This window comes from Lethenteron reissneri, chromosome 16, assembly GCF_015708825.2.
Source record: "Lethenteron reissneri isolate LAM-NWPU_2019-01 chromosome 16, ASM1570882v1, whole genome shotgun sequence".
Taxonomy (NCBI): domain Eukaryota; kingdom Metazoa; phylum Chordata; class Hyperoartia; order Petromyzontiformes; family Petromyzontidae; genus Lethenteron; species Lethenteron reissneri.
In genome coordinates, this window is record NC_083794.1 from 10,690,378 (window position 1) to 10,715,903 (window position 25,526).

At 48.9% G+C, this 25,526-nt stretch overlaps 3 protein-coding genes across 5 annotated transcripts in view; 2 read left to right on the top strand and 1 right to left on the bottom strand.

Annotated features, from left to right (window-relative positions):
* The first annotated feature begins 819 nt into the window (after positions 1-819).
* Positions 820-9,494, top strand: LOC133342968 (exosome complex component RRP45-like). Its single transcript, XM_061552372.1, has 12 exons — positions 820-1,100; positions 2,097-2,191; positions 2,898-3,017; positions 3,723-3,825; positions 4,432-4,568; positions 5,034-5,117; positions 5,741-5,873; positions 6,222-6,310; positions 6,516-6,671; positions 6,973-7,154; positions 8,088-8,169; positions 9,360-9,494. Exons 1-12 carry the CDS (start codon positions 1,035-1,037, stop codon positions 9,481-9,483), a joined length of 1,371 nt encoding a protein of 456 aa, XP_061408356.1. The 5' UTR covers positions 820-1,034; the 3' UTR covers positions 9,484-9,494.
* LOC133342966 (metalloendopeptidase OMA1, mitochondrial-like) lies at positions 7,652-21,261 on the bottom strand. Of its 3 annotated transcripts, none has more exons than XM_061552369.1 (9): positions 21,197-21,261; positions 18,257-18,597; positions 17,276-17,504; positions 16,515-16,688; positions 14,778-14,885; positions 13,910-14,038; positions 13,104-13,178; positions 11,428-11,571; positions 7,652-10,277 (listed from the first exon to the last, which is right to left on the bottom strand). In XM_061552369.1, exons 2-9 carry the CDS (start codon positions 18,562-18,564, stop codon positions 10,044-10,046), a joined length of 1,401 nt encoding a protein of 466 aa, XP_061408353.1. In that variant the 5' UTR covers positions 18,565-18,597; positions 21,197-21,261; the 3' UTR covers positions 7,652-10,043. The 3 variants fall into 3 exon arrangements, with proteins under 3 accessions (XP_061408353.1, XP_061408354.1, XP_061408355.1); XM_061552370.1 differs by lacking the exon at positions 21,197-21,261 and adding an exon at positions 21,050-21,070; XM_061552371.1 differs by lacking the exon at positions 21,197-21,261 and having other exon boundaries at positions 17,276-18,085; positions 18,257-18,389.
* A 769-nt stretch (positions 21,262-22,030) lies between these two features.
* The window catches only part of LOC133342969 (MMS19 nucleotide excision repair protein homolog), a 49,920-nt gene continuing 46,424 nt past the window's right edge, over positions 22,031-25,526 (top strand). The window contains exons 1-2 of the mRNA XM_061552373.1: positions 22,031-22,171; positions 23,999-24,047. Coding sequence (XP_061408357.1) covers positions 22,060-22,171; positions 23,999-24,047 — 161 coding nt within the window. The 5' untranslated portion in view covers positions 22,031-22,059. The remainder of the gene's footprint in view (positions 22,172-23,998; positions 24,048-25,526) is intronic.

Consider the following 25,526-nt stretch of genomic DNA (forward strand, 5'->3'; position numbering starts at 1 on the left):
AGGAACCCTATGAAACCTAAGGAACCCAATGAAACCTAAGGAACCCAAATGAAAAGTAAGGAACCAAAGAAACCTAAGGAACCCAATGAAACCTAAGGAACCCAATGAAACCTAAGGAACCCAATGAAACCCAAGGAACCCAATGAAATCTAAGGAACCCAATGAAACCTAAGGAACCCAAATGAAAAGTAAGGAACCAAAGAAACCTAAGGAACCCAATGAAACCTAAGGAACCCAAATGAAAAGTAAGGAACCAAAGAAACCTAAGGAACCCAATGAAACCTAAGGAACCCAATGAAACCTAAGGAACCCAATGAAACCCAAGGAACCCAATGAAATCTAAGGAACCCAATGAAACCTAAGGAACCTAAGGAACCCAATGAAACCTAAGGAACCTAAGGAACCCAATGAAACCTAAGGAACCCTATGAAACCTAAGGAACCAAATGAAACCTAAGGAACCCAAATGAAAAGTAAGGAACCAAAGAAACCTAAGGAACCCAATGAAACCTAAGGAACCCAATGAAACCTAAGGAACTCAAATGAAACCTAAGGAACCCAATGAAACCTAAGGAACCCAATGAAACCTAAGGAACCTAATGAAACCTAAGGAACCCAATGAAACCTAAGGAACCCGTAGAAACCTAAGGAACCCCAATGAAACCTAAGGAACCCAAATGAAACCTAAGGAACCCCAATGAAACCTTCGCGACGACGACGTCACCCTCCGGTCACGCGGCACGCGCCCTGACGTCTGACGTCATCGAGCCGAAGGCGCTCCTTCACGCGAGGCGGCGCGGTGACGTCATGTCTCCTCGCGAGTTTAACAACCCGCGCGTGACGTCACCGCGGTTCGCACGTGGTTGGGGAAGCCGCCGAAGAGCGAGCGAGTTTGGAGTCGCGAGTCGAGCCGAGCTGAGACGGAGCCGAGCCGGAACCGAGCTAGAGCCGAGCCAGAACCGAGCCGGAACCGAGCCAGAGCCAGAGCCGAGCCGGAGCCGACGAGCTGAGGCGAGCGACTGAGGAGAAGGCGCCATGAAGGAGGTTCCCCTCTCCAACTGCGAGCGCGCCTTCATCCTGCAGGCCATCAAGGAGAGGAAGGTGTGAGCGCTCATTCTCCTCATCATACTCATCATCATACTCTCATACTCCTACACATACTCCTCATCATACTCCTACACATACTCATCATACTCATCATCATACTCATACTCTCATACTCCTAAACATACTCATCATACTCATCATCATACTCCTCATACTCTCATACTCATCATACTCATCCTCATACGCCTCATACACATACTCATCATCATACTCTCATACTCCTCCTCCTCCTCATACTCCTACACATACTCATACTCCTCGTCATCATACTCCTCATACTCATCATCCGCCTCATCCTCGCATGGTGCGGTATGCAAACATCGCCACTGGGGAGACAAAGGCGGCCGGGCGTGGTACTGGCCACCCACCCCACTCACGTGCCGTGCCGGCCTTCATAGGTGCTCGCTGACAGCACTTGCCCCACCACTCTGTTGAAGGCTACACGGGGGACTTTTATATTTGTCTAGAGCGGTCGTGGCGGTCACTGATGAATATCTGGTGGTGGTGGTGTTTAAACGTCGTCAGCATTTGGGGAGACAAAGGCGGCCGGGCGTGGTGTTGCCCCCCCCCCTCGTGTGCCGTGCTGGAAGTCTTCACAGCTGCCGCTCGCTCACAGCACTTGCCCGACAGTCCCTTGAGGCTATACGGGGTTTCTCTATTTCACTTGGCTTTTATGGGATTATAAGAGCGGTCCTATAACCCGCATTAGTTTAGCACGTAGTCGTAGGAGGCTTTCGCGACCAGTATCCATAATAGATAAATAAATTGGGGGGGTTAGATCACGTTAATATTAATGTGTCGTTAAACCCGCCACCACCCGACACATGCCACACCGCCCCCCCCCCCCCCCACTGGTTCCGCCAGTGCCCATGCTCAGCAGTGCGGTTGACAAAGGGGCTGTACGTGTTAACAGCACACTGGTCACAGACATGGCCACTCACTCGGCAAAGTTCTCACCTCTCGTCTCCGCTACCCGTGGCCGTGCGGCAGCGCCTCGATGGCCGGGAGACGTACGACTACCGCCGCATGAAGCTCGTGTTCGGCGTCGACTCCGGCTGCTGCATGGTGGAGCTGGGCAAGACGAGGTGAGCGGCGCGCGAACGAGTGGTGAGACTCGGAGACAATCGGGGCTTTGTTTCTGCCGGGTAAGGCCCACAGAGCTGAGCAACTCTCCTACAAGTGTAACAGAAAGTTTAAAAAATAACGAGTGAACACAAACACAATAAATAGAGAGCGACTCGGCATCCTTTATTCCAAGGCTTGTCGGCAGTTACAGGACATTGCAGTTGCATAGAGACAGAGGGAGCAGTGAGTGGCTAGCAACCCACTTAGCACCTGCACACGAATTAATCTCATCGCTCCATCACCCCATGCACAGGAGGCGTTGCTCATATGGTAAGCCCACGCTTACCGCGTGTTCACACAACGCGTTTTCGCTATAACGCAGTTCTTTCGTGAGGGAACACTTTTTGCCAAACATGGAACGCGCACTGTTGAAATGCGGTTTATGAGTGGTCCACGACCAACTACTTTCTTGAGCTGTGCAGCTGAGCAGTACGATACAGTACGCGGAATGATACCGCAACACAGCAGCGCACCTTCAGTTATTTTCCCGCCTTCTCGCCGTGCGCGTGCCTGCATCGTATCTCGCCAAACTTGATCGTTTTTCGCTCGACGCGTTTCATTCGCTCAACGCTGCGCTTTCCACGAGCGCGTCTCAGCGCCGCGTTAAACAACGAGGACCCGCTCTCCTTTTGCCCTCCGCGCCGAGCCGTCTCCTCCTGCCCACAGGGTGCTGGCGCAGGTCTCCTGCGAGCTGGTGGCGCCGAAGCAGAACCGGCCGACGGACGGCATCCTCTTTGTCAACCTGGAGCTTTCGCCCATGGCGTCGCCGGCGTTCGAGGCGGGCAGGTGCGCTCTCGTGAAAAGCTGCCGCTGCCACCGTCTCCCGTCTTCGCACGAGTCTCTGTCGCGTGCGCGCACACACGTGTGCAGGCGGGCTCCGGTTTTACGACGGTCCGATTTTACGGACGATCCACGTTTTTATTAAGTTTACGTAACGGTCGCCGTGGATCGATTTACGAGGCAGAAACTTGTTTTACGGCGCATCTTCCTCCGGCATAAATACATTCTGATTCTGCAATTGAACAGAGTCGGTCTGGTTTCTGATGTGACTTGGCATGGAGCTTTTGTTATTCTGGAGTTTTTGCGGATTTTTACCTGTGAAACCATGGTAAATACGGCTGATAAAAGGAAAAATACATCGACAAATGATTTTTTTACCGTTACAGAAAAATAGGGTCCGATTTACTGTGATCCGGTTTACAGCGACGGGGTTTCCAGTAACAACGCATTACGTCGTAAAAGCGGGGACCGCCTGTACATGTGAGCGTGTGGCTGTACATGCGTGTCTATTCGTGTGTGCGTCTGTCTGCATGTGTGTAAATTACTTGATTCGGTTTATACGTAACAATCATCGCCCCGCCTCCCCCGTACTGCATTAGTCTGCCAGTAGGGGGCGAAGTCATGCTTATGTAGATGTGTCGAACTTGTTTTGCACCGTACACAGCCAACCGTGCGTGCGGTGTGTGCGCGGGTGTGCACGCGTCACCACAGGCAGTCTGAAATGGGCGTGGAGCTGAACCGCCTGTTGGAGCGCTGCTTGAGGACGTCGCGCTGCGTGGACACCGAGTCTCTGTGCGTGATCGCCGGGGAGAAGGTGGGTCATCACTGCCGCTGAATGTGACGCGTACACGTACAGCCCCTTCGTCTATTGTCTATCCACCGCTGGGTGAAGAAAGCCTCCCCGAACCGTCACCGTCTCTCGCCGACTTGCGATGAAACGATCCGCCGAGCTCCTGCACACGAGCCGATCTCAACCGCTCCATCTCAGCAGTCGATGTCTTCTCGGGCGTCTTACCGTCCTATGGCCGGCACTCCATCGTTAGTCTCGACCACCGGCTGTCACCCCTTCTAGTGACAATGCAAAATAAAACATTTGTTTACACATTCGATATGATTTACGTTCTCTGATGCCATGTGTTCCTCTTGCATTCTGCCTCTCTTTCTGTCTCGGTGTAATTCCAAGCATGCACATCTCCCAGCCAATTAATGAGTGTTGATACACATGGGATAAAAACGGAGCACCTGGAGAACACCCACGGGTGCGAGGGGGCAACACTCTATCCCATGCAGAAGGCGAAGATGACATTGTTGCATAGTTTTCTGTCCTGTCTCCTCCTGGCAAGCCCAGGCTATGGCACCTTGTCATTCCCACCGCAACACATGCGCATGGAGTCACGTGTTGTTATCGGTGCCCTTGCAGGTGTGGCAGGTCCGCGCCGACGTGCACCTGCTGAACCACGACGGAAACGTTCTGGACGCGGCCACGGTGGCGGCCGTCACGGCGCTCGCCCACTTCCGCCGGCCCGAAGTGTCGGTGCAGGGCAGCGAGGTCACCGTGGGGGGGGCCGCCCCCACCGCCCCCTTCCCCCCCCCCCCCCACCGCGTCCACCCGCTCGCCAAAGAGAAGCGCTTCTCAATTTTTCCTCGGCCATGGTCAATCCACTGCTGGACAAAGTCCCTCCCCAAGTCGTTGCCCATCCCTCGCGGATCTGCTCTGCAGAAATCCACCTAGTGCCTGCACATTGAACAGATTCCTCATGAATATAAAACAAATAGAGCGGCACAGATACCTACCAGTACGGTTAGTTGCACGCATGTTGGGATGTGAACGCATCGGTGATGGAACACAAGGCCCATCTGTTTCTGTCCGTTTCCGCGCCGACTTTTCTTTGCGCAGCCTCATTCCCCCAGCAAAACAATTGTAATTGATGTTCCCTTAACGAATTGGCATTCCAGCTGGTTTTTTTCTTCTTCTTCTTCAATGAGTGAAGCGACGCGATTTTTCTCTCCACCCCTTCCCAAGTACCCGCCAGAGGAGAGAGAACCCGTTCCGCTGAGCATCCATCACATGCCCCTGCCGGTGAGCTTCGCGTTTTTCGAGCAAGGGTGAGTTCCACACGAGGGCGCTGTTGGCTAGGCATGCGACTACTCCCCCACCTGCACCTCCGCCACTGACAGACTGTGATCGTCCTTGTAAAATAATTGCTTAGCTCAGTGGGGGCTTTGAGAGTTTCCGTGACTTTTCGCAATTCAGGGTAGTGATGTGATTTTAAATATTTTGTGCATTTTTTTTTGCTACCTGCTAATGCAGTGTAAATACTCACGCGTGATGTGTGTGGTTTGTATGTATGTATGTTGAACTTATTTCGCACCATGCTAATCGGAGGTGCGATTGTTTATATTTATGTTTAGATTCACTTGTATTTGTGTCCCTAGTGTGCCACAAGCATCGTGGTGATGCCCACGGTCACTTACTGGCGAATGGCGGTTATTTTAGTTGTGTATGTGAGAGCGGTGGTGCAGTGGTGTGTGCGGTGGGTATTGCGCTGCATTACAAACCCGGAGACCTGAGTTCAATTCCCCCATCACGGTTAACATCGATGGAGAGCGGGTCTCCCCTAGGTCACCTCATCCATTACCAGTTCCCGGTGCGGTGTTTAAACATCGGCTTTGGGTAAACGAGCTTAATAATAATAATGTCTTAAATGTGTCGGTGGCTTTCGGTGCAGCACGTATCTGCTGGTGGACGCCACGGAACTGGAGGAGCGGGTGATGGACGGACGACTCGTGATCGCAATGAACAAGCACGGAGAGCTGTGCGCCGTGCAATCGAGCGGCGGCATCATGCTCACACAGGACCAGGTGAGACAACCACACAGACACACGGTGACGTCACCACGGCACCTGTGCCAGGGCAGGTGCACTTTGAGGCCACGTGCACCTGACACACGCGCACACACACGCGGACACGCCGGCAAACATGGGCAACTGTGGCGAGATCACAACACGCATACACAAACTATAATAATCGTGGCGCTGTCCCTAACCCACGTACCCTGGTTTGCTCTCTCCATCACACGTAGTCGATCTGGAACCCCGTGCTGCCCCACCACCACCACCACGGCTCCCTTCCCCATTACGCTGACTCTGCATTTGCTTGGTTGCCGCTGCCCCCCCCCCACTTCCTTCCCCACCCCCCCCCGCCACCAGATGCTGCGCTGCACGAAGATCGCGAACGTGAAGGTGGGCGAGATCACGGAGCTCATCCAGCGAGCGCTCAAAAACGACGCGCAGGCCCGGTGCGTCACGGAGCCACTGTTTTTAAGAACATACGGTCGCGTGTGTGGAAAGGGTCGTACTCGTGAACATCTATCGAACGTAACAATTCCACCTTGCGCAAATACCGAGCCATGCTCGCGGGCTGTTAAATCGGTTCGGGGCGGACGTTTTGACAGCTCGGATGCACGACCCTGTACCGTGTGGCCGGTTTGCTGTCCGGAGCAGGAAGGAGGGGCGCAAGTGCGGCATGGCGGAGTCGCTGCCAACCCAGCGCATCACGGCATTGCGCGCCGAGGAGGCGGTGGTATCGGCGGAGGAGGCGGAGGAGGCGGAGGACCGAGCTCGCGAGGTCGTTGCCCAAGCGGAGCCCGCGGCCAGCGTGTGCGTAACCGCGCCGTCGCCCCCCACCCACCACCACGGCACCGCCAGCGTACGCCGCGACCACGATGGCTTTACTTTGCATCGTTACGCGCCTCGGGGTCCAGGTCAACCGCTCGCCAGATGCTCGCCCACTCGCCAGATGCTCGCCCACTCGCCTTAACATCACTTGGGGGTGCCGTGATTGGTGAAATGTTAACCACCTCGCCTGGTATACAGTTGGCTGTGGGTTCGATCCTGACCCTGACGCCTGTATATTCGGAGTTTGCATGTTCTCTCTCTCCCTGTGGTGGTGTGCGTGCAGCGTATCGGAGCTGAAGGTGTGGGGACGCGGCACGGCGCAGATCGGCGAGGGCCTGCACAACGCATGGGCCGAGGATGAGGAGGAGTTGGAAGGCGAAGATGACACGGTGGAAGAAGAGATGCCGGGAGAGGAGGGTTTGGCCGATACCGGCACGGAGGTTCGCGATCCAGCACCGGTGCAAGGTGAGTGTCGGAGCAACTCGTAAACTGGGCACTTGACCTTCCACCCTCCTTCAGCAGCTCGCTGAACTGCCACAATTCGACTGTGGGATTTTTAACCCTCCTGTATGAATTATGACATGAAATCCAAGGATGTTTTGCATCACTTTAATGTGATTGTTAGGAGTCTTAAGTCACTCCCCAGATGTATCGAGGACCTCTTGCATAATTTCATAAGTCCACCGCAGCAAACTTGATGCTTGAGGGTTAAAAATTCCATGTTTTTGTATTGATTTGACTCTTTCGTTTGTATTCTCATTTGTTCAGTTGGGTTTGTTTTGTTAACTGCATTGGCCGATATATAATATCGGCATATAATTTGCGTATTATTTCGATAGTCAATTATAATAAATTGTTGCACAATCTATTACCTGCACATTTTATAAGCGTGAGAATCGATTTGAATAACTGAATCGATGCATCAGTACGGGCCTCACTGAAAAAATACAAAGAGCAGTGCGCACTTTAGGCAATATTTATTCAACAGTATAAACCTCTTTGCTCACAACAAGTCACATTTATTTAACCACGTGTGTGATTCCATTGAGAAACGATATGTAGTTTACACCTCCTGCAGAGTTTCATCTGTACGGGTTTAAATAATGTGCAAATTAGCAGTCATTTTCACTTTGAGTAGTATTTCCAGTAACATTTGAGAAAATATAACTTTACATTTTTTTCGGGACGCTTTACAACCAAGGTAGAAAGTGTTTATTCATCAGCTCCCTCCCTTAATCCACAAAGGGCCGGAGGGGGGGGGCACGGTAACACTCATACGATCCAATAATCAAACCCGGGCAAGAATGACCATTTCCAAGAACGCATGTTGGATAGCGTTACGGAATCCACGCGTACGCACGATTTTTTCTCTCTCAAATTGATTAATATTTTTTTCAGCGGACAAGAGTCTGGGCTCGGATGACAGCGAGGAGGACGAGGTGGTCATCCTGAACCCAGCAACGACGAAAACGCAGGGCAGGTAACGTGGGACTTCACTCGTCCGCCACGGCTGCTCCAACCACCCAACCCCGATAGTCTAGAAAGCACATTCTCTCCCTCCCTCCTGACTACAACACCCTCCCCCACTGCCCCATTCAAGTCCAGACTCCAAGACCCTGCTCTGGAATCCTGACTGCCTCTTCCTGTAAAATACATATGCATACTGTTCCTGTAGAGCATTCTGAGATGTAGTCTCATTTAGATGCAATAAAAATCCATAATTCTGTTCAGGTTGTGTGTAGTGTTATCATTGCTTACTTTAATTTACAAATAATAATCAATTCCCAATTGTGCTGCTATTGAACAAAGCACGTATCCATTCTTGAACCTAGCGGCAGCAGAGCCATGTCACTGTGTGTAATAAGCTGTTTGCTAGATAATCTTAAATGTCCCATCTTTGTGCCCGCTAAACTTAAACCCTCAGCTGCCAAATAAGCACTGGAGAGTTAAACTTTATCACAATTGTTTATTTTGTTTTGATGCAAGACTACTAAGAGCACTACCCAAGACGATGGGTTTATTTTTGTGGAAATCATCATCAGCCAAGATCAATCCAGTGCCGGATGAAGGCCTCCCCCAGGCCACCGTCACATCTCATGATCCTGCAATGCAACAATCGATCTTGCACTTACACACGTGCCGATTCCACAGCTCCGTCTCCATGTTGGGTGTCCGTTGGGTGTTCGCTGGGGCACGATGCCTCCTTCGGCTGCCACTCCGTTGTTAGTCCCGGCCATCCCATCTAGCGACGTATCCTACCCAAGCCAACTTATTTTCGTTAAGTCACTGATGCGTCTGACGTGCATATTGTGGAGTACTGGATTTAAAACTAGGACGTCAGTGGTGCCAGCTTCTGACAAGGGCACAGCAATTATTTTCCTGAACCACTTGGCCACCTCGCATATCTACTACGCAGCCTTCTATCGCAGACACCGTGTGGCCGTGGCCACGTTCAATACCTAATGGCATCGAGAAGTTCACAATGGCACACCTTGCACACGTATGTAGGTTACGTGTGAAGCCTTACACGCATGTAGACATCGTACAAACCTTTTGACACGTGCACAGCCTTATTCACGATGCACCCCCAGCCACCTCTCAAGTGTTGCATTGTATATTTGTCTTTGAGTCAAAGAAGGCACTTTATGGCGGGGTTGTTTGTGTGTGCAGGGCTGCACAGAATGCTGGTGCAAGGCCCAAGACGGGGACAGCCAAGACACCAGCAGCGGACAAGAAGAAAACAAAGAACAAGAGGAAAAAAAACAAATCCTGGAACCTTAGTCAACATTTGTAAAAAATAATAATTCTGGGTTTTTTTATTAACTTCAAAAAATTGTGGCTAAAAACCCACACCACAACAAACCTTCATTTCCCATTTTTGACCGCACGCTCAAGACGTTTAGAAAAAATCCTATTTTTCCGTGACATCTACGAGACATTTATGAAAATAGTTCAAATAAATATTGCTTAACCAGCATCGCGATTTTCTCGGTTATCTGATTTTCTGTTTTTGGTTTTCAAGAAATACCGACACGCGAGTGCATGTGACTGCGCACCATTGAAACATCTTCACGTTCCTTAAAATTGTCTCTGGGGCAAAGCACCGACACACGGCAGAGGAGAAGAGGGAGGTGTCTTGGAGTTGATTGCACACTACGCCACCGACCCAGCGAGCCGAGTTCAATCCCGGCCACGGCTGACATCAGTGGCAGGGGGTGATATGTAAAACCAGCCCTCCGAGCACTGCGACCGCTTCGCTTGCCAGCACTGAACCCACGAGCATGGTGAAGTATTGGTCCTCAACCGTACAGGAGGTGGGTTGGTTGTGCGGTCCTCTTGTCCGTACGGCGTGCGTCACTGTCCTTCCGGGCCGGTTCCACGGCGCGACGTTACGCGATCTCCGCCCGGCGATGGTTTCTCCGCGATGGTTGCCACGCCGACCGGGAGGATGGGCACGGCGGCCAGGGCGGGCGCCACCGCTTGGCGGCCACCCGGGCCTGAGATGGCCGCCTTGAGGATCCGGAGCATGAGACGCGGGTCTAGGCTGGCGAGTGCCGGGCAATTGCACGCCTCGCGCAGCTTGATCGCCTGCGGCATGGGGGAACGCGGGCAAACACACCAACAGCATGAAACTACTGTCCAGAAGGTGTTTCAAGATGCATCGATTCGTTGGTACGAATTTATTCTGAGGTTCGTGATATACGTACACTGAATTGTGAGCATACCAATTAGTGGTGGTTTTTGATTCGTGTATATATATTGCCCGCTATGACACGGATCATAAATGGAACCATAGTTGTAAAGTGCGCAAAGCCTGCAGAGGTGCATGCTTGGAATTGCACCAAACAGGAAAGAAGTGTGCATATTCATGAAGATCATGTATAAGTTAGAGGCATCATAATGACTATCAAGAACAGTAAGTTGGATTGGGCAAGAGACATCCATGGAAGGGATAGCCGTTGGTTGACGTCGCGACAGCCAAAGGAGAAAACGCACCCAAGAGGACATCGCCAGCAGAGATTGAATAATGAAATAATCTCGTGTTGTGCAGATGCAAGATGGAATATTACATTGTAAGTAAGAAGATTTGTTATTGCGCACTCTTATGAGTCCAGTCCATCACAAATGCACATTGCAGGACTGAGATGGTGGTTTGCTTGAAGAGGCCATCATCCAGCAGTGAATTGATGGATGTTGACAATGATGCACCGAGCCTTGACGCTCTAGGGTGAGGCTGGTTTTTCATCCGCTGGGACTACGAGGGTGCAGTGTGATGTCAATACCTCTTCCACTGCCAACCAAACCCGGATATTTCTCAGCACTGTCTATCATAACTGCAGTAAAAACTATAATACTTCAATTTCATATAGCATCATTCATGCCAACAGCATCCCACAACGCTGTACATTAATTATGTACAAGGACCATATATACGGTTGACTACGCATGGCGCGAAAGAAGCCCAATAAACACACCTACACACCAAGCAAATTAAATCCCTACTACCAAGTAAAATGAATAAAGAAATTAATAAATGGCACCAAAACAAAAAGCACAACAAAAAAAGTTAGCACAAACAAATGAGTCCATTAGGTCACATCCCAGACCACAATCCCAACTTCTCAACCAAGCCAGGATAACTTCACATAAGCGGTACCAGGTCTCGGTACGAATCAATTCCTGCCACCCCAACACAGGTGGCAACCCTCGTATGGTGGTGGTGGAACGGGAAACATACTTCAGGCAGCAGGCGCTGGAGGTGAGCCGCCCGCTGCTCATGCGAGGGGTGAGTCGACAGCCACTCGGGCAGCATGACACCCTCCTCCTCCGACGTGTGCATCTGTTCCCAGAATGCAACACTGGCTCGGACGTCAAAGCAGGCCTGAATTGGCACATGCACGCAACGCAGCGATAAAAATACATAAATATGTACGATCTAAACTTACGTCTCGATTGTGGTATCCGCGTCATGCCATGTAAAGCTCTCGCAGAGCAGTAAGACTCCGCTCGAGAACATGTTGGAGAACGTCCACGGAAGCAGATGTCGTAGAGTTACCTCCGAGATTGCTCCCACATGACCTCTGCTCCACGCATTTAGGCGGTGGCACTTTCTCACATCGTTCTGCCACCGAGAGTCATGTTATGATATTTTTCAAGATCGGAGCTAGATTATACACATTAAGTGCAGAATCGTGGACTAATGTTGGTGACCAAGCTAATACTTTCAACTCATCAACTCTCTACCACTTGAGAATCCGGTTTAATCACAAGGATTCGAACCCAGAATCTCGGCAGTACCAGTTCAGTCCTCTCATCCCCGAGCCACCTGGCTACTTATGGAATTTATCTTATGTTGTCATCAAGACTTGAACGAGGTTTGGCTGTCTTAGTAAGTGGCTGAGTGACTGGGGGCTCAAAATGTTAACGTTGGCTGTAGCCACCCGCGATTAAACCGTGTTGTCGAGTACAAAATATGTGATAGATTTAAGTCACCGATGACTGCACACGTAACCCATGATATTGTTGTTTTCACTTGATGGTTTGCCAGTCCTTGGCTAATTCAGCACGCAGGCATGAACCGCATCGCTAAGGAGCACACTCCAGCAGTTGTAAGATATATCTTCAAAGGATGTCGTGTAAAGCCGCTGTCAGATTCTTTTCCACAATATGATATGCCTCTGGTATGGATTATTTATTTCACCTTCAAGTGCTACACATGGGCAAGAGGTGAATCCTTGGTGCCGCGTAAAGATTAAGACAAAACAGTGTTTTTAAACCTTTTTTTTTGGGCACAAATGTTGCAGTTGCCACATTTGAAAATGGAACAATGCTGTAACCGTTAAAAACTGCTGTAACTTTAGACTGGTGGAATTTTGTGACTTTGTTAAAATTTCACATCATGCCACACCATTTTGTTAAAAATGTTTTATGGTGGCAGCATTATTTTTTGTGACGGAGGCATGCCACCCATGGGCACTAATACTATCAGTTGAAACATTCCAGGATTAAAAAGCATTGCGCTTAATAGCGTGGCGCTGTTGTTTCGTCCCGAGTTTGGCGCGGCCTGCGATGACGGACAGCGGGAGCCGTGTGGGTGGCGATGTTGAGTAGGAGGACACCAAGCAGGGGCCTACATTTTGGCCGGGTCTGACCAGATCGGCAATCCGGAGAAAATGTTTCTGCTCCCAGTGCACCTTGCGCTATGGCTGTGGGTAAGAGTCACGTGCCACCTGCTGTAAAATTGCATGTTCAACTTCTTTCGCACCGTACGTCTTCCAACCGTGCTAATCGAAGGTGCCGGGGGAAGGACAACGAGCTGCCGCTCCAGTCTGCACACCAGCGGCACGGAAAATATTTGCGCGAGATATTAAGCACCGGTGCCGAGGGCCCCCCCCCCCCCTCGTTGTCTCTGACCTTGGCGGCGAGCTTGAGCCCCACCTCGTCGGCCTCCCTCTCCAGCTGGCGGCTGTAGGGCATGTCCAGCAGCAGCTGTGGGCGCCATGACGAAACGGACGACGGTCATTGGACGTAATTGAAATCACGTGATTGTGCATTGAGTTTCGATTTAAAGCTTTCGTGACTGCAGGGATTCATCTTCTTGGTTCTTTCGGTAGAGTCACGTAGAAAGGAAATAAAACATATTTTATTTTTTAATGTTTTATTTTAATTTTATTATTTCCCTTCTACGTGACCTTACCGAAAGAACCAAGAAGATGTGCAATGAGTGTTACTGGGTGGATGTGAAGCTTGGGGATGAAATTGGAAACATCAGTTTTTGCAAGAAAAACTACGTACGTTATTGTTTTGTAACTATAAAATGTGTCAATGTTTTTTAACTGTACATGCTCAAAACGATAATGTTCATTACATCCCTTTGTTAATCCGCTGCTGAAGGCAGTGGATCAACTTATAAAAATTTTGTACATGTTTTTTATTTTCTCATTTCAAAATCAACTATTTTCTGTAAATAAATGCATCTTAAATTGTATTTTTTTCAATAGTTGTTGCTTTCAGTAAGCAATTTATCAACATTTTGACGTAAAAAAAATCGTAAACTTTTTTAGTTTCTAGTAAAAAAAAAATCCGAGTCACGACATGAAAAGAAAATCACAAGCCATTTGTGTCTAATTATGTTTACAGTATAAACATTAACGCCTTTCAAGATGTACGTTGCCGCATTTGGCGTGACTGAAAATGCAAGGGTCAATGGAAAGCATTACCTGCATTGCCTGGCTGTGAGCCCAATGCCCCAGCGCTGACAGCCAGTCTCTCGGCAGCACGGCCCAAATTATCGTGATAAAAACCAGGGAGAAAAAGTCTATGAAGTGCAGGAAGCTCGCTTTCTCCGCCTGCAAGAGCACACAACACGTTTACGACAATTACGACACACAAACCTTTGATGCACTTTTAATGAATCCATCGCCGCCAGCTGCGACTGGATGGATTGCTACGATTTAAAATTAGAATCACGCATCATTATTTTGTGTCTTGGTTGTATTGTCACGTCTCTCTGTACCTTCTGGCAGAGACTGCAAGATGAGAGAAATAGCTTTGATCTAAACAGAGGACACGTAACCCCAAAATATGTAAACCCGGATAAACCTATGACTGGGGCGAGTTACGTGTTGGTAGCAACGCGGAGTGAGCGAGCGACACTGGGTGAGCAAGTATCTGACAGGCACTATTTTACTCTACCGAGTGTTAACATCCTCAGCGTTTAACAGTACTCTCCTTTTTCATATTTATTTAATTTACCCACCCAGCAGCATAACAAAAAGGCGGCTTAATCCTAGCTGGCTTATCTACATATGCCATCTACATTACAAGGGCTCAGTTCCAGCAGCAGTACTGACCATCTCACAACTCCTCCTCTCCCGTGGCCCTTCCTGGCTCCTCCCCCCTTAACCAGTGGGACTTCTCTCCACTTGATACAGATTTTTTTGCTGTGACAGTTTCACCTGAAGACGGAAGCTTGTGTTGCCTCCGAAACGTCGTGATTTTATTTTTTTTATTAATTTTAATTTCATTTTTTTACCTACGTGACTTTACCGAAAGAACTAAGAGTGTGAGCAAGTGTGCTGCCATTACCGCGTGTCCCAGGACGGCGTGGGCCATCTCGTGACCCAGCACGATGCCCAGCTGGTCGGCGTTGGCCACTTTCTCCAGCATGCCCGTGAACACAAAGATCTGTCCATTCTGCCTCGTCGCACATCAACAAGCACACAAACGAGAAAAAAACGGTTGCAATTTGGATGTATGGGGTCAGTGTCTAAAATGTGACTGCATCTCAAGATTTTGAACAATTGAGGTGGCTGGGTTGGCTCGGCGATCGGTGCACTGAGTTGCCACTGCTGAGATTCTGAGCTTGAATCCAGGAAAGCTGCCTGTGATTAAACCGAGTTCTACAAGTGTAGCGAGTTAATGATGTAGGTAAAACATTAAAATTAATGAAAGTAAAATAAAAATAAAAATCGCGACGTTTCGGAGGCAACACAAGCTTCCGTCTTCAGGTGGAACTGTCACAGCACGATAGCTGTATCAAGTAAGAGAAATTCCAAGAAAACAGTCCTCTTACTTGATACAGCTATCGTGCTGTGACGGTTCCACCTGAAGACGGAAGCTTGTGTTGCCTCCGAAACGACGTGATTTTTATTTAATTTTTATTTTACTTTTATTAATTTAAATTTTTTACCTACGTGACTTTACCGAAAAAACCTTATAATGTGAATCCTTGCAGTCACGAAAGCTTCAAATCTAGAGTTAATGATGGACTCAGCCCAGTCACCAATGACTCAGGATTTCAGCCCTCTCAGTGTTCTGATCTCCAAGCTACCTTGCCGTTATAAGCAAGATACTTTTTTATATACTCGTGGAGCAGCACAAAGTACCCAGAGATAAATAATTTATATCCCCTTAGGGATGGCAGCAATGAACACCGCACTGGTGCTGACGGCAGATAAGCGTAGGCGATGCTTGGCCCCAATGAAAGTGGACGTCTGTTGGCCAAGTCGCCATTGAAAAAACTGTACAGCTCAATCGGCTTTACTCGGGAAATTAATTTTTATGAAAAGCAAGCCCACCTTCTGAACAGTCGCTAAGACTGAACGCACGATACGGAACACACGGGACGCAACATACGAAACGGACATTACAAACGAGTCAAGCTTCCCGAATTAAAATAATTATCGGTAAGATATCTGCAAGTCTTGTGTTCCTCCTGTTTCTTCACCGTCTGTCTCTCGCCAAGGTAAGAACTTGTTACGTACTCGTATCCTTTTAGCGCTGTTTGTCAGCGCCAATAAATGTAGGTATATTTGTATGCTGAACATCTTTCGCACTGTACATAGCCAACCGTGTTCATCAGAGGTGCGGAAGGACAATACAGTAAAACCTTGGATTGCGAGCATAATTCGTTCCGGAAACGTGTTTGTAATCCAAAGCACTCGTATATCCGTTGTGATCACGTGACGCTCGGCAGACAAAGCGTATATACGTACTACTCGTATTGCAAGACCTCGCTCGTTTATCAAATGAATATTTATTTTAAAAATTACTCGTTTTGCAAAACACTCGCAAACCAAGTTACTCGCCTTCCAAGGTTTTACTGTACTTGGTATCCGTGCCATTCTTATAATACCAAGGCTATCATGAGTGCGCTATGTTTTATGTCTTGTAAGCTTTGCAGATTGCTTCCATTATTCCGAAAAACCAGAGAGAGGGAGAACTATTCCCTTCGGGACGTCCCACATTTCCAACATTTTCTGAAGCCACAAGAGAGACCGAACTGTTCTCCGGTGACGGGTCACCACGGACGCTGGTGCTCACGGGCAACACGTAGGCGTTGGCTTTGGGCAGGTCCACCACGCTGACCGTCCAGGGCGTGCTCGCCACCTGGGCCACGTCCTGGTTCCTCTCCACCAGTTGCTGCACAGCGAGAGCCACCGCCCTGTGAGCCGCGTGGCTCTCGGGCAGAATGTTGTCCTTGTACTCTTCTATTGTCTGTCGCGCGCACAGGCAAGACATACATTTTTTCGTCGCAGTAAAAAAAGCCAATTAAATTTAAAAAACGTGGCTTATTACGGCAATGAGAAGTGTACATGTTGGTTTGAGTATACAAAAACCTATAACCAAATCGCCCACAACGTGCCTTGTCTCGACAGATCTCAGAAAGGTCATTTGTGAGTAGATTGTCAAATTTAGTTCATGACGGTGGCACACATGGCCGGCTCTTTTTTTTCGTAAACATAACAGGATCCTTAACTTCCACTGTAAAGGGGACGGCGCAGATTTATTTTTTACAGTTAATACACCCACAGTATTAACCAGGGAGGCTGCTGTGCTCACAACCTCGAACTTCTGCAAAAAGCGGCAAATGCACTACCGCTCAGCCACGCCACCGCCCCCGCATGTCACGTAAATGAATTACATCGGACGCTTGTGTTGCGCCCGAAACGTCGTGATTTAATTTATTTATTGTATACCTACGTGACTTTACCGATAGAACCAAAGACTATGAACTACATCACTGCTGGTCGCCGCGGGCCAGCTTCTGAACAACAACAAAAACAAACCGACAAACAAACAACCTCGTTGTACTCCATCTCGGACAGCCAGGTCAACTGCTCGGAGCTGAAGATTAGCAGCCGCCGGCGCCCCGTCAACGGTGTCTCGTCCAGGTGCGTCACGTAGAATGCCACCGAGAGGCCCCCAATGCCGAGCACCACCATCGCGATCCGCCCGCGGTTTCGCGACGCCCACTCCCGCAGCAGGGTGCGCTTGTCTTGCGGGAGGCCCTGCCACCACTTGCGGAGGCTCCTGCACGGGAGGATCGTCGTCGGTCGTAAATCGGCCCGCAACCAGACGATGGCCTACACACAATTGTGCGATGCTACAATTCTCGAGCCGATGTAATTGTTATATTTTTCTACGGCGGATGTTGTCTCAGGCATGCTCTCTCTTTTGGCTGCCACTTCGTCATTATGTTGAACTTCTTTTACGCAACACACGTAGCCAACCGTGCTAATCGGAGGTGCGATTAGCAAGTTGGTCACTGGTGTCAACCAAGGGCATCACCTCTGCGAGCAATGTGACCTGCCCAAGCCCAGTATAGTTTCTTAATGGTCAGCATGATGCCTCTATCTGGTGTACATTCTATAATCAACGTACTCCACTTTTGTTCTGTGGTTACAATACCAAAAATGGATCTCGCCACGATTCTTTGCGTGCTTTTCATTGTTTGTTCCATTTCCTTAGTTAATGTCTACGCTTTTGATCCATGCATAGATAATATGCACCGATTAAAATACTTTCCCTCCGATGTGTTCTCGGGTGTCACCAGTTGTCGTTTGGCATGATGTGCGATGTTTCACTCCACGTGCTTTCAGCTTCTTCAGGAACTGAATCGGAGGGTCCATACATCACAACAGCAAAAAACCTATACTGTAGTAAAGATCTTTCTCATTTAGCCACGGTGATATGCTGCACAATTGGAATATGACTGTGGGAATTTTTTACTAAACAAAACGAACACTTTGCCCATTCCTGGATGTTCTCTGGGTTCTCTGTACCTGCCCAGGATCATGGCCACCAGCTTCTGCAGGGGCTTGGTGAGGAGCCACAGGAGTGCCGGGGGCGCCAACCGCCGTGACGACACATGCAGGGTCCTGGTGGCCGTGGCGCACGGGGTCCCCCGTGGCTCCACGAAGCAGGAGAAGCGGCCCAAACACATCGGCGCCCTCCTGTCGGCAGAGCCGTCGAAACGTCCCAGCCGCTGCACCCGGCCTACGGAGGAGCCTCCTGCCGCGGAGATGGAGCGGCTGTGGTGGGCGAGGTGGCCCGACACCGCGCGGAGACAGCGAGCGCTGGAGCGCAGCATCGCGAGCGTCGCCCTTGCCGGGACGGACTGACGCTGTGGTGCAGACAGATGCGATGCACACCTCTTCTGAGACTCCTAATAAAGACTGGAAGCTTTGCAGTATATAATAATGCAGCACCGCAATTAAGTAATGTAACTACACTAGTTTGTAGGAGAGCAATCGTTAACAAAATGCGTGATATTAATTGATGTATAAAAGACAAGTAAAATGACGCAAGTATTTTGAGATGCTCTTGTATTTGGGTCTAGATGAATGATGTATTTTATAACATCGTACAGATTTTTTTTTAACTACGCTGTACACCTATAGTGTCCATGGCCGTTCGCGCATCACATTGTTCCATTACACTATTGCGCCTTAAATCTATATTTTTTATGTAGTAGTCAGTATATAATAGATGGAACATGGGGGATTCATGCTATCCAGTAATTGAGCACTGGAGTAAATATCAGAGAGTACAGTTATAAGGGAGTCTGTATATCCCATTCATTCCTTTCGGCAACCTCCACTACGGTGTGTCACGAGAGTCCACTATAACCTGTCACAACGCTCATAATCACAAACATAAAAAGGACATTCTAGATTTGAATCTTTCGTGACTGCAAGGATTCATACTCTTTGTTTTTTTCGGTAAAGTCACGTAGGTAAAAAATAAAACAAATTAAATCATGACGTTGCAGAGGCAACACAGCAATATTTTGCTGTGACGGTTTCACCTGAAGACGGAAGCTTGTGTTGCCCCCGAAACGTCGTGATTTAATTTAGTTGTTTTCTTTTTTAACCTACGTGACTTTACCGAAAAACCCAAAGAGTATATAAAGGACAACTTACTGTTGAAACGAAGAGTTGCGCTATCAAATTAGAATACAGGTTTGACTCCCTGTTGCTGGGTCAACCTCAACGTGACTTGTGCGGGGAATTCTTAACCGTGAGATTTCAGCCAGCCTACTAACGCAGTTTACAATGTGATAGATCGATATCTGTCATCCACTGCTGCGGGTTGTTTGGCCAAACTTCACCACTCTGGTTAGTGTGCTGGTGGAGGGCGGGTACCATAACCGGTTGAGTTTTAATCTTGATTTGAAGCTTTTGTGACTGCAAGAATCCATACTCTTTGGTTTTTTCGGAAAAAGTCACGTAGGTAAGAAATAAAATTAAAATTAATCAAAGTAAAATAAAAATCACGACGTTTCGGAGGCAACACAAGCTTCCGTCTTCAGGTGGAACCGTCACAGCACGATTGCTGTATCAAGTCTTTACTAAGTCTTTACTTGATACAGCAATCGTGCTGTGACGGTTCCACCTGAAGACGGAAGCTTGTGTTGCCTCCGAAACGTCGTAATTTTTATTTTACTTTTATAAATTTTAATTTTATTTCTTACCTACGTGACTTTACCGAAAAAACCTAAGAGTATGAATCCTTGCAGTCACGAAAGCTTCAAATCTAACCTTATCAGTGCCCTATCTTATTACAGACCAAATCAAAACGTATTGGTCACCCCCGTGCCGCTTATAAAATATCAACGTTCATCCTAAAAAGTCCCATCACAAGGGACAAACACAAATAGACAGACGTTGTTTTGCCCGTATTGAAACGGCTGTACGCCATATGGACCTGAAGACTTAATTTCGCTGGACAAGAATTCGGGTTTAAACCATATGGGTTGACAGGTATGCTACTATACACTACACTATATACTACTCACCACTATACACTACACTACTATATACACTATGCTACTATACACACTACACTACTATACACTACTATACACTATACTACTATATACACTACACTACTATACACTACACTGTACACTACTACACACAACACGACTATACCCTACACTACTATACACACTACACTACTATACACTACACACAACACTATTATACACTGTACACTATACACTACTATACACTACACAATACACTACACACAACACTATTATACTCTATACACTACACTACTATACACACTACACTACTATACACACTAAAACTACTATACCCTACACTACTATACACACTACACTACTATACACACTACACTATTATACACTATACACTACACTGTACACTAAACACAACACTATTATACACTACACTACTATACACTCCACTACTATACACACTACACTACTATACACTACTATACACACTACACTACTATACACACTACACTGTACACTATAAAACACCCACGACTCGACCCGGACGTTCAGTTTAGACTGACAACAACAAAACGTCGTTCGTTGTCCGTTGACTTATTTTGATCGTAAAAAAAACAAAACCTCCCTAATAATTCACGGAATTGCGGCGTAGTAAACTCAGGCGAAAGCTTTGACCTGCTGGTGTTTGTTGGTTGACACCGGAGGAAAGTTAAACCTTGTTGTTTGTTAAAGGGTCGTCAACACATAACGTTGACCACCTCGTGAATCGCGAACCGCCTCAAATTAAACCTTCACAAATCATCGGGCTCACATTGTTTTGTCACAAACCCCCTCCCCACACACACACCGACAAACGACCACGATATAAATAAAACTAACTCGAGCCGGGGGATGTTAAACTTTAAAACAACAACGATATTATCGAACACAACACAAATGTCAATTGAACGTCACGTACCGGACACACTCGCGATGACCCCTAACCCGCCATCTAGAATTCGTAGTCCGCTCGCGCCAGCCGCGCGCTCCTGATTGGTTAACGGCACCCCCCCCCCCCCACAAACCACCCCCCCCACACCCCTAAACTCGCGCTCCCATTGGCTGATCGGTCACCCGCCACCCCCCCCCACATCCAAATTCGCGCTCCCATTGGTTGGTTGATCACCCGCCAACCCCCCCCACCACCCCCCCACACAAACCCCCCCCCACACCCAAACTCGCGCTTCCATTGGCTGATTGGTCACGTGCCACCGCCCCCCCCCCCAGCACCCCTCCACCACCCAAACTCGGGCGCCCATTGGCTGGTTGGTCCACTTCCCTCCACCACACCCAAACTCGCGCGCCCATTGGCTGCTTGGTCGCCCGCCACCCCCACCACCACCCCAATAATGCCACCCCCCCCACACCCAAACTTGCGCTCCCATTGGCTGGTTGGTCCACTTACCGCCACCACACCCAAATTCGCGCGCCTATTGGCTGGTTGCTCACCCGCCACCCCACCCCACACTACCCCCCCCCACAACCAAACTCGCGCTCCCATTGGCTAGTTGCTCACCCGCCACCCCCACCACCCCCCAACACCACACCCCCCCTCACCCGCGCTGCCATTGGCTACTTGCTCACCCGCCACCCCCACCACCCCCCTACACCCCCCCCCCACACTCAAACTCGCGTTCTCATTGGCTCGTTGCTCACCCGCCACCCCCACCACCCCCCCAACACCACCCCCCCTCAAACTCGCGCTCCCATTGGCTAGTTGCTCACCCGCCACCACCCCCCCCCACCCGCGCTGCCTACCGCTAAGGGCCACATTGACTCCACATGGCCGTGCCGCCAGAACAGCAGCAATGGAGCGAGCGTGTCCACCTCTCCGGGCTGCTCGGGCTCGCCGTGGACGGCAGAGACGCGTCGGCGGCTCGCCAGATTGCCGCGGGTGATTATAGCGAAACGATCGCGGCGTGAGGAGGCGGGCGGGGGGGGTGGTTAACGCGGGAGAGTCGGCCGTGTGGCTGCTCGCTTATCCGGACTAGTATATTGAGTGGCCGGTCTGGTTGTATTCTGTAGTGTTGTTAAGGATGTGGTTTTTTGAGTTTTACGTTCATTTGTTTACGCGTTGATACCAATGGAATTTTGTACACGCCGAAGGGTCGTCGACCCGAAACGTCGGCCTTGTTATTGACGAGCTTTACCAATCGTATGCGCGTGTACAAATACACACAACACTGAAATTTGGGGTGGAAGCATAGATGTTGCAGCGTAGTATAGTACAACAATGAGTTGTGTTGCAACTCCCCCTGCGGTTTTTAACAACTTGTTATGATGATGCATCGTGGATGTCGCCCATCCAGGCACTCTGCAGGCACGAGCCCGGCTTAGCTTTGCGATGTCTGTGTGGATCGGGCTCTCACTCCTGATTTGGTTGACACGCCTGATATAACATTCTGACAATGCGTCCAGTACTCGTTTGTTGTCAAATTCACCCACAAATATTGGTCCCAAGTGTATCAGGTGCACATGCTTTAATGACAGGCCAATGGATGGACTTGTCCTGCCACCTGAATGTGGAACGTTCACTATTGACAAGCTTGATATTATAACAGTTGACTGTGCGTCCAATACTCGTTTGTTGTCAAATTCACCCACAAATATTGGTCCCAAGTGTAATCACATCCTTTAATGACAAGCCAATGGATGGACTGGTCCTGCCACCTGAATGTGGAACGGTCACCATTGACATAGACATGGGTCCTCGATGGAGATGCACGGATTCCCACACTTAGGCTTTGAACTTAATTGGTGTTTGTGAGTACAAGCTGACAAAACTCGTGCTGTAATCGGCCAAGTTACACATTCCTTGGATTACATCAGTTATGTGAGTGACTACTACTGTACTAATAGTAGGTGACATTTGCCATTTGATGGACTATGAATGAACACTGCTTCTGCAGTTGTTTTTGTGGAATCAGAGGTTGGTTTTTATGGGTTCGTTAGGAATTCTCTGGAGCTATGCACTTTTAAATTTTGGTTGAAAACTAATTTATTTAGAAATTATTTTAGTGTGATCAGTTTGTTGTCCTTCACCGAAACTCTGTTTAGCGCGGTCGGCTACGTACGGTGCGAAAGAAGTTCAACGTACAATACATTAGCTATGGTTTAGGGATAGGAGTTAGTTTTTCAGGTTGAGGTTAGGGTTTTAGTGGTTATGGTTTTAGTGGTTAGGGTTTTAGTGGTTAGGGTTTACAGGTGGGTTTTTTGGTTCGGGTTTAGTGGTTAGGGGTTTAGGAGTTCGTGTCGAGGTTAAGTTTAAGGTCTGTAGTTAGAGTTTAGTCATTAGGGTTTACGGTTAGAGGTTTGGCATTAGGGGTAGGGATTTTAACGTCAGGAGTTCGGTTTACCGTTAGAGATTATGGTCGGGGTTGGTTAAGGGTTAGTGATTCACATTTAGGGTCAGAACTTTAAATTAGGTTCCAGGGTTGGGTTTTACGATTAATGGATCGTCTTAAAAGTGAAATAAATTACCGCCACCACTCCTCCCCATATAAGGCACATTCAGTTCAAGAATCTATATTTTTCCCCACACATTGTGATGAATGTAGCAGCCTCTAATGGCTGGAGGGGGAGTGGGGTGTATAATACTTACATGACCTGGGCCTGTTGATCATCAAGTTCATGTCGGTTTGTGTGTGTGTGATAATGATGGTGGCATTGGTGATGGGGGAAGGGGTGATGTTGCCCAAGCTGACAAGTCTCGTCTTTGCAGATGTCGCCGAAGGCAAATGCTCGCTGCTGGACCTGGTGGATAATATGGGGTAGGTGACAACGACAACAACGACAACCACCGATTCAGTGTGTTTGGCGTCTTAACGCCACCGCATCTCAATATTCTTCGCAACAATGACTAAAAACTACATTCGGGCTGAAGGGGTTGGGGTTGGGTGAGGACATAGCCATCGGACAAAGATAGTCACTGCATATCGTGCGTTCAGATGCGCTTGTGCAGCCATCTGGAATGCTCTTCCTGCTGATCTTTGGAAGTCACTGGAGCTTTTTACTTTTAAATCATCTCGATGGAAGACTCATTTCTTTAAAACTGCTTTTTGTGTTAAATGTGTTGTCCTTCGATTAGCACGGTTGGCTACGTACGGTGCAAAAGAAGTTAAGGTTCAACATACATACGAGAGAGTAATACAGCGGCACAGTCCGGGATCCAACAACAACTACGACCCATGACCAACAACGGGGGAAGCCGGAAAAGTCGGGGCCAGCATCCAACAGCAACGACAAGCCCCGGGCACAGACGGAACAGCACCCATGAGTGCCAGACCATCCTCAGGGATGCCAGGACCCGTGTTCACCAGTGTATCTCGGGGGTCAAACGGAAATTCAAAGATTGTGATAGTTCTGAAAAATCACCCCAGACAGTGCCATGGTGGTTGGTAGGGATGGCTGGTGGCTGGCGTATTGCCTGATGTTCCCCCGGGAATTGACTTGTCGGTGACTATTGCATCCTGCTGCTTGTGTGTGCAGGGTCGTCTCTCCCTGTGTCTGTGATATAGGATTATTTCCACCCTCCCCATTCCCCTCTAATGCCTGTTTTTTTCAAGCAGTTTTTTGTTGAGAACGTGGTTTTGTTGTTTAGCAAGGTGCGTTGAGATGCTGCGGGATATCGGCAGCAAACAAACTGTAAATCATCATATTCTGGTTGGCTAAAACCTTGAGCAGTTTCAGTCTCGACCTGGTTTGCGTACGTGCTTCGGACTTTTATCAGTTGAAGGGGCGCATGTCCAGTTGACCTGGGGAGCAACATTTTAAACGGCGAATGCCAGGGCTTAATGTATCGCTCAATATATTCTGGGTCACTGGTAGACTGGAGTAGATGGCACATGACCAGTGGACACAGCCATAGAAAGATGTATAATGGGTGTGGGTGTGCCAGGTGGATAAATATTATTCAAGTGGCCGAACTAGTCAGAACCTGTTGATATTAAACCCTGGTGCATATCCATATGGGTATGAAGCCACCAGTGTAGCGGTTAGCGCGCTGCGCTATGAACATAGCGGCCAGAGTTCGATTCCGGCTCGCGGCCAACACCAGTGACAATTATCTGAACCGGTCCTGGGCCTCCCCTAGGTTGGCGGAGCCTCAAATAAATACCTGGTGCGGTGTGTAAACACCACTGGGAAGACAAAGGTGACCAGGCGCGGTGCTGCCCACCCATCCCCTCGTGTGCCATTGCCGGCCATCAGAGGTGCTCACTAACAGCACTTGCCCCTACAGTCTGTTCAGG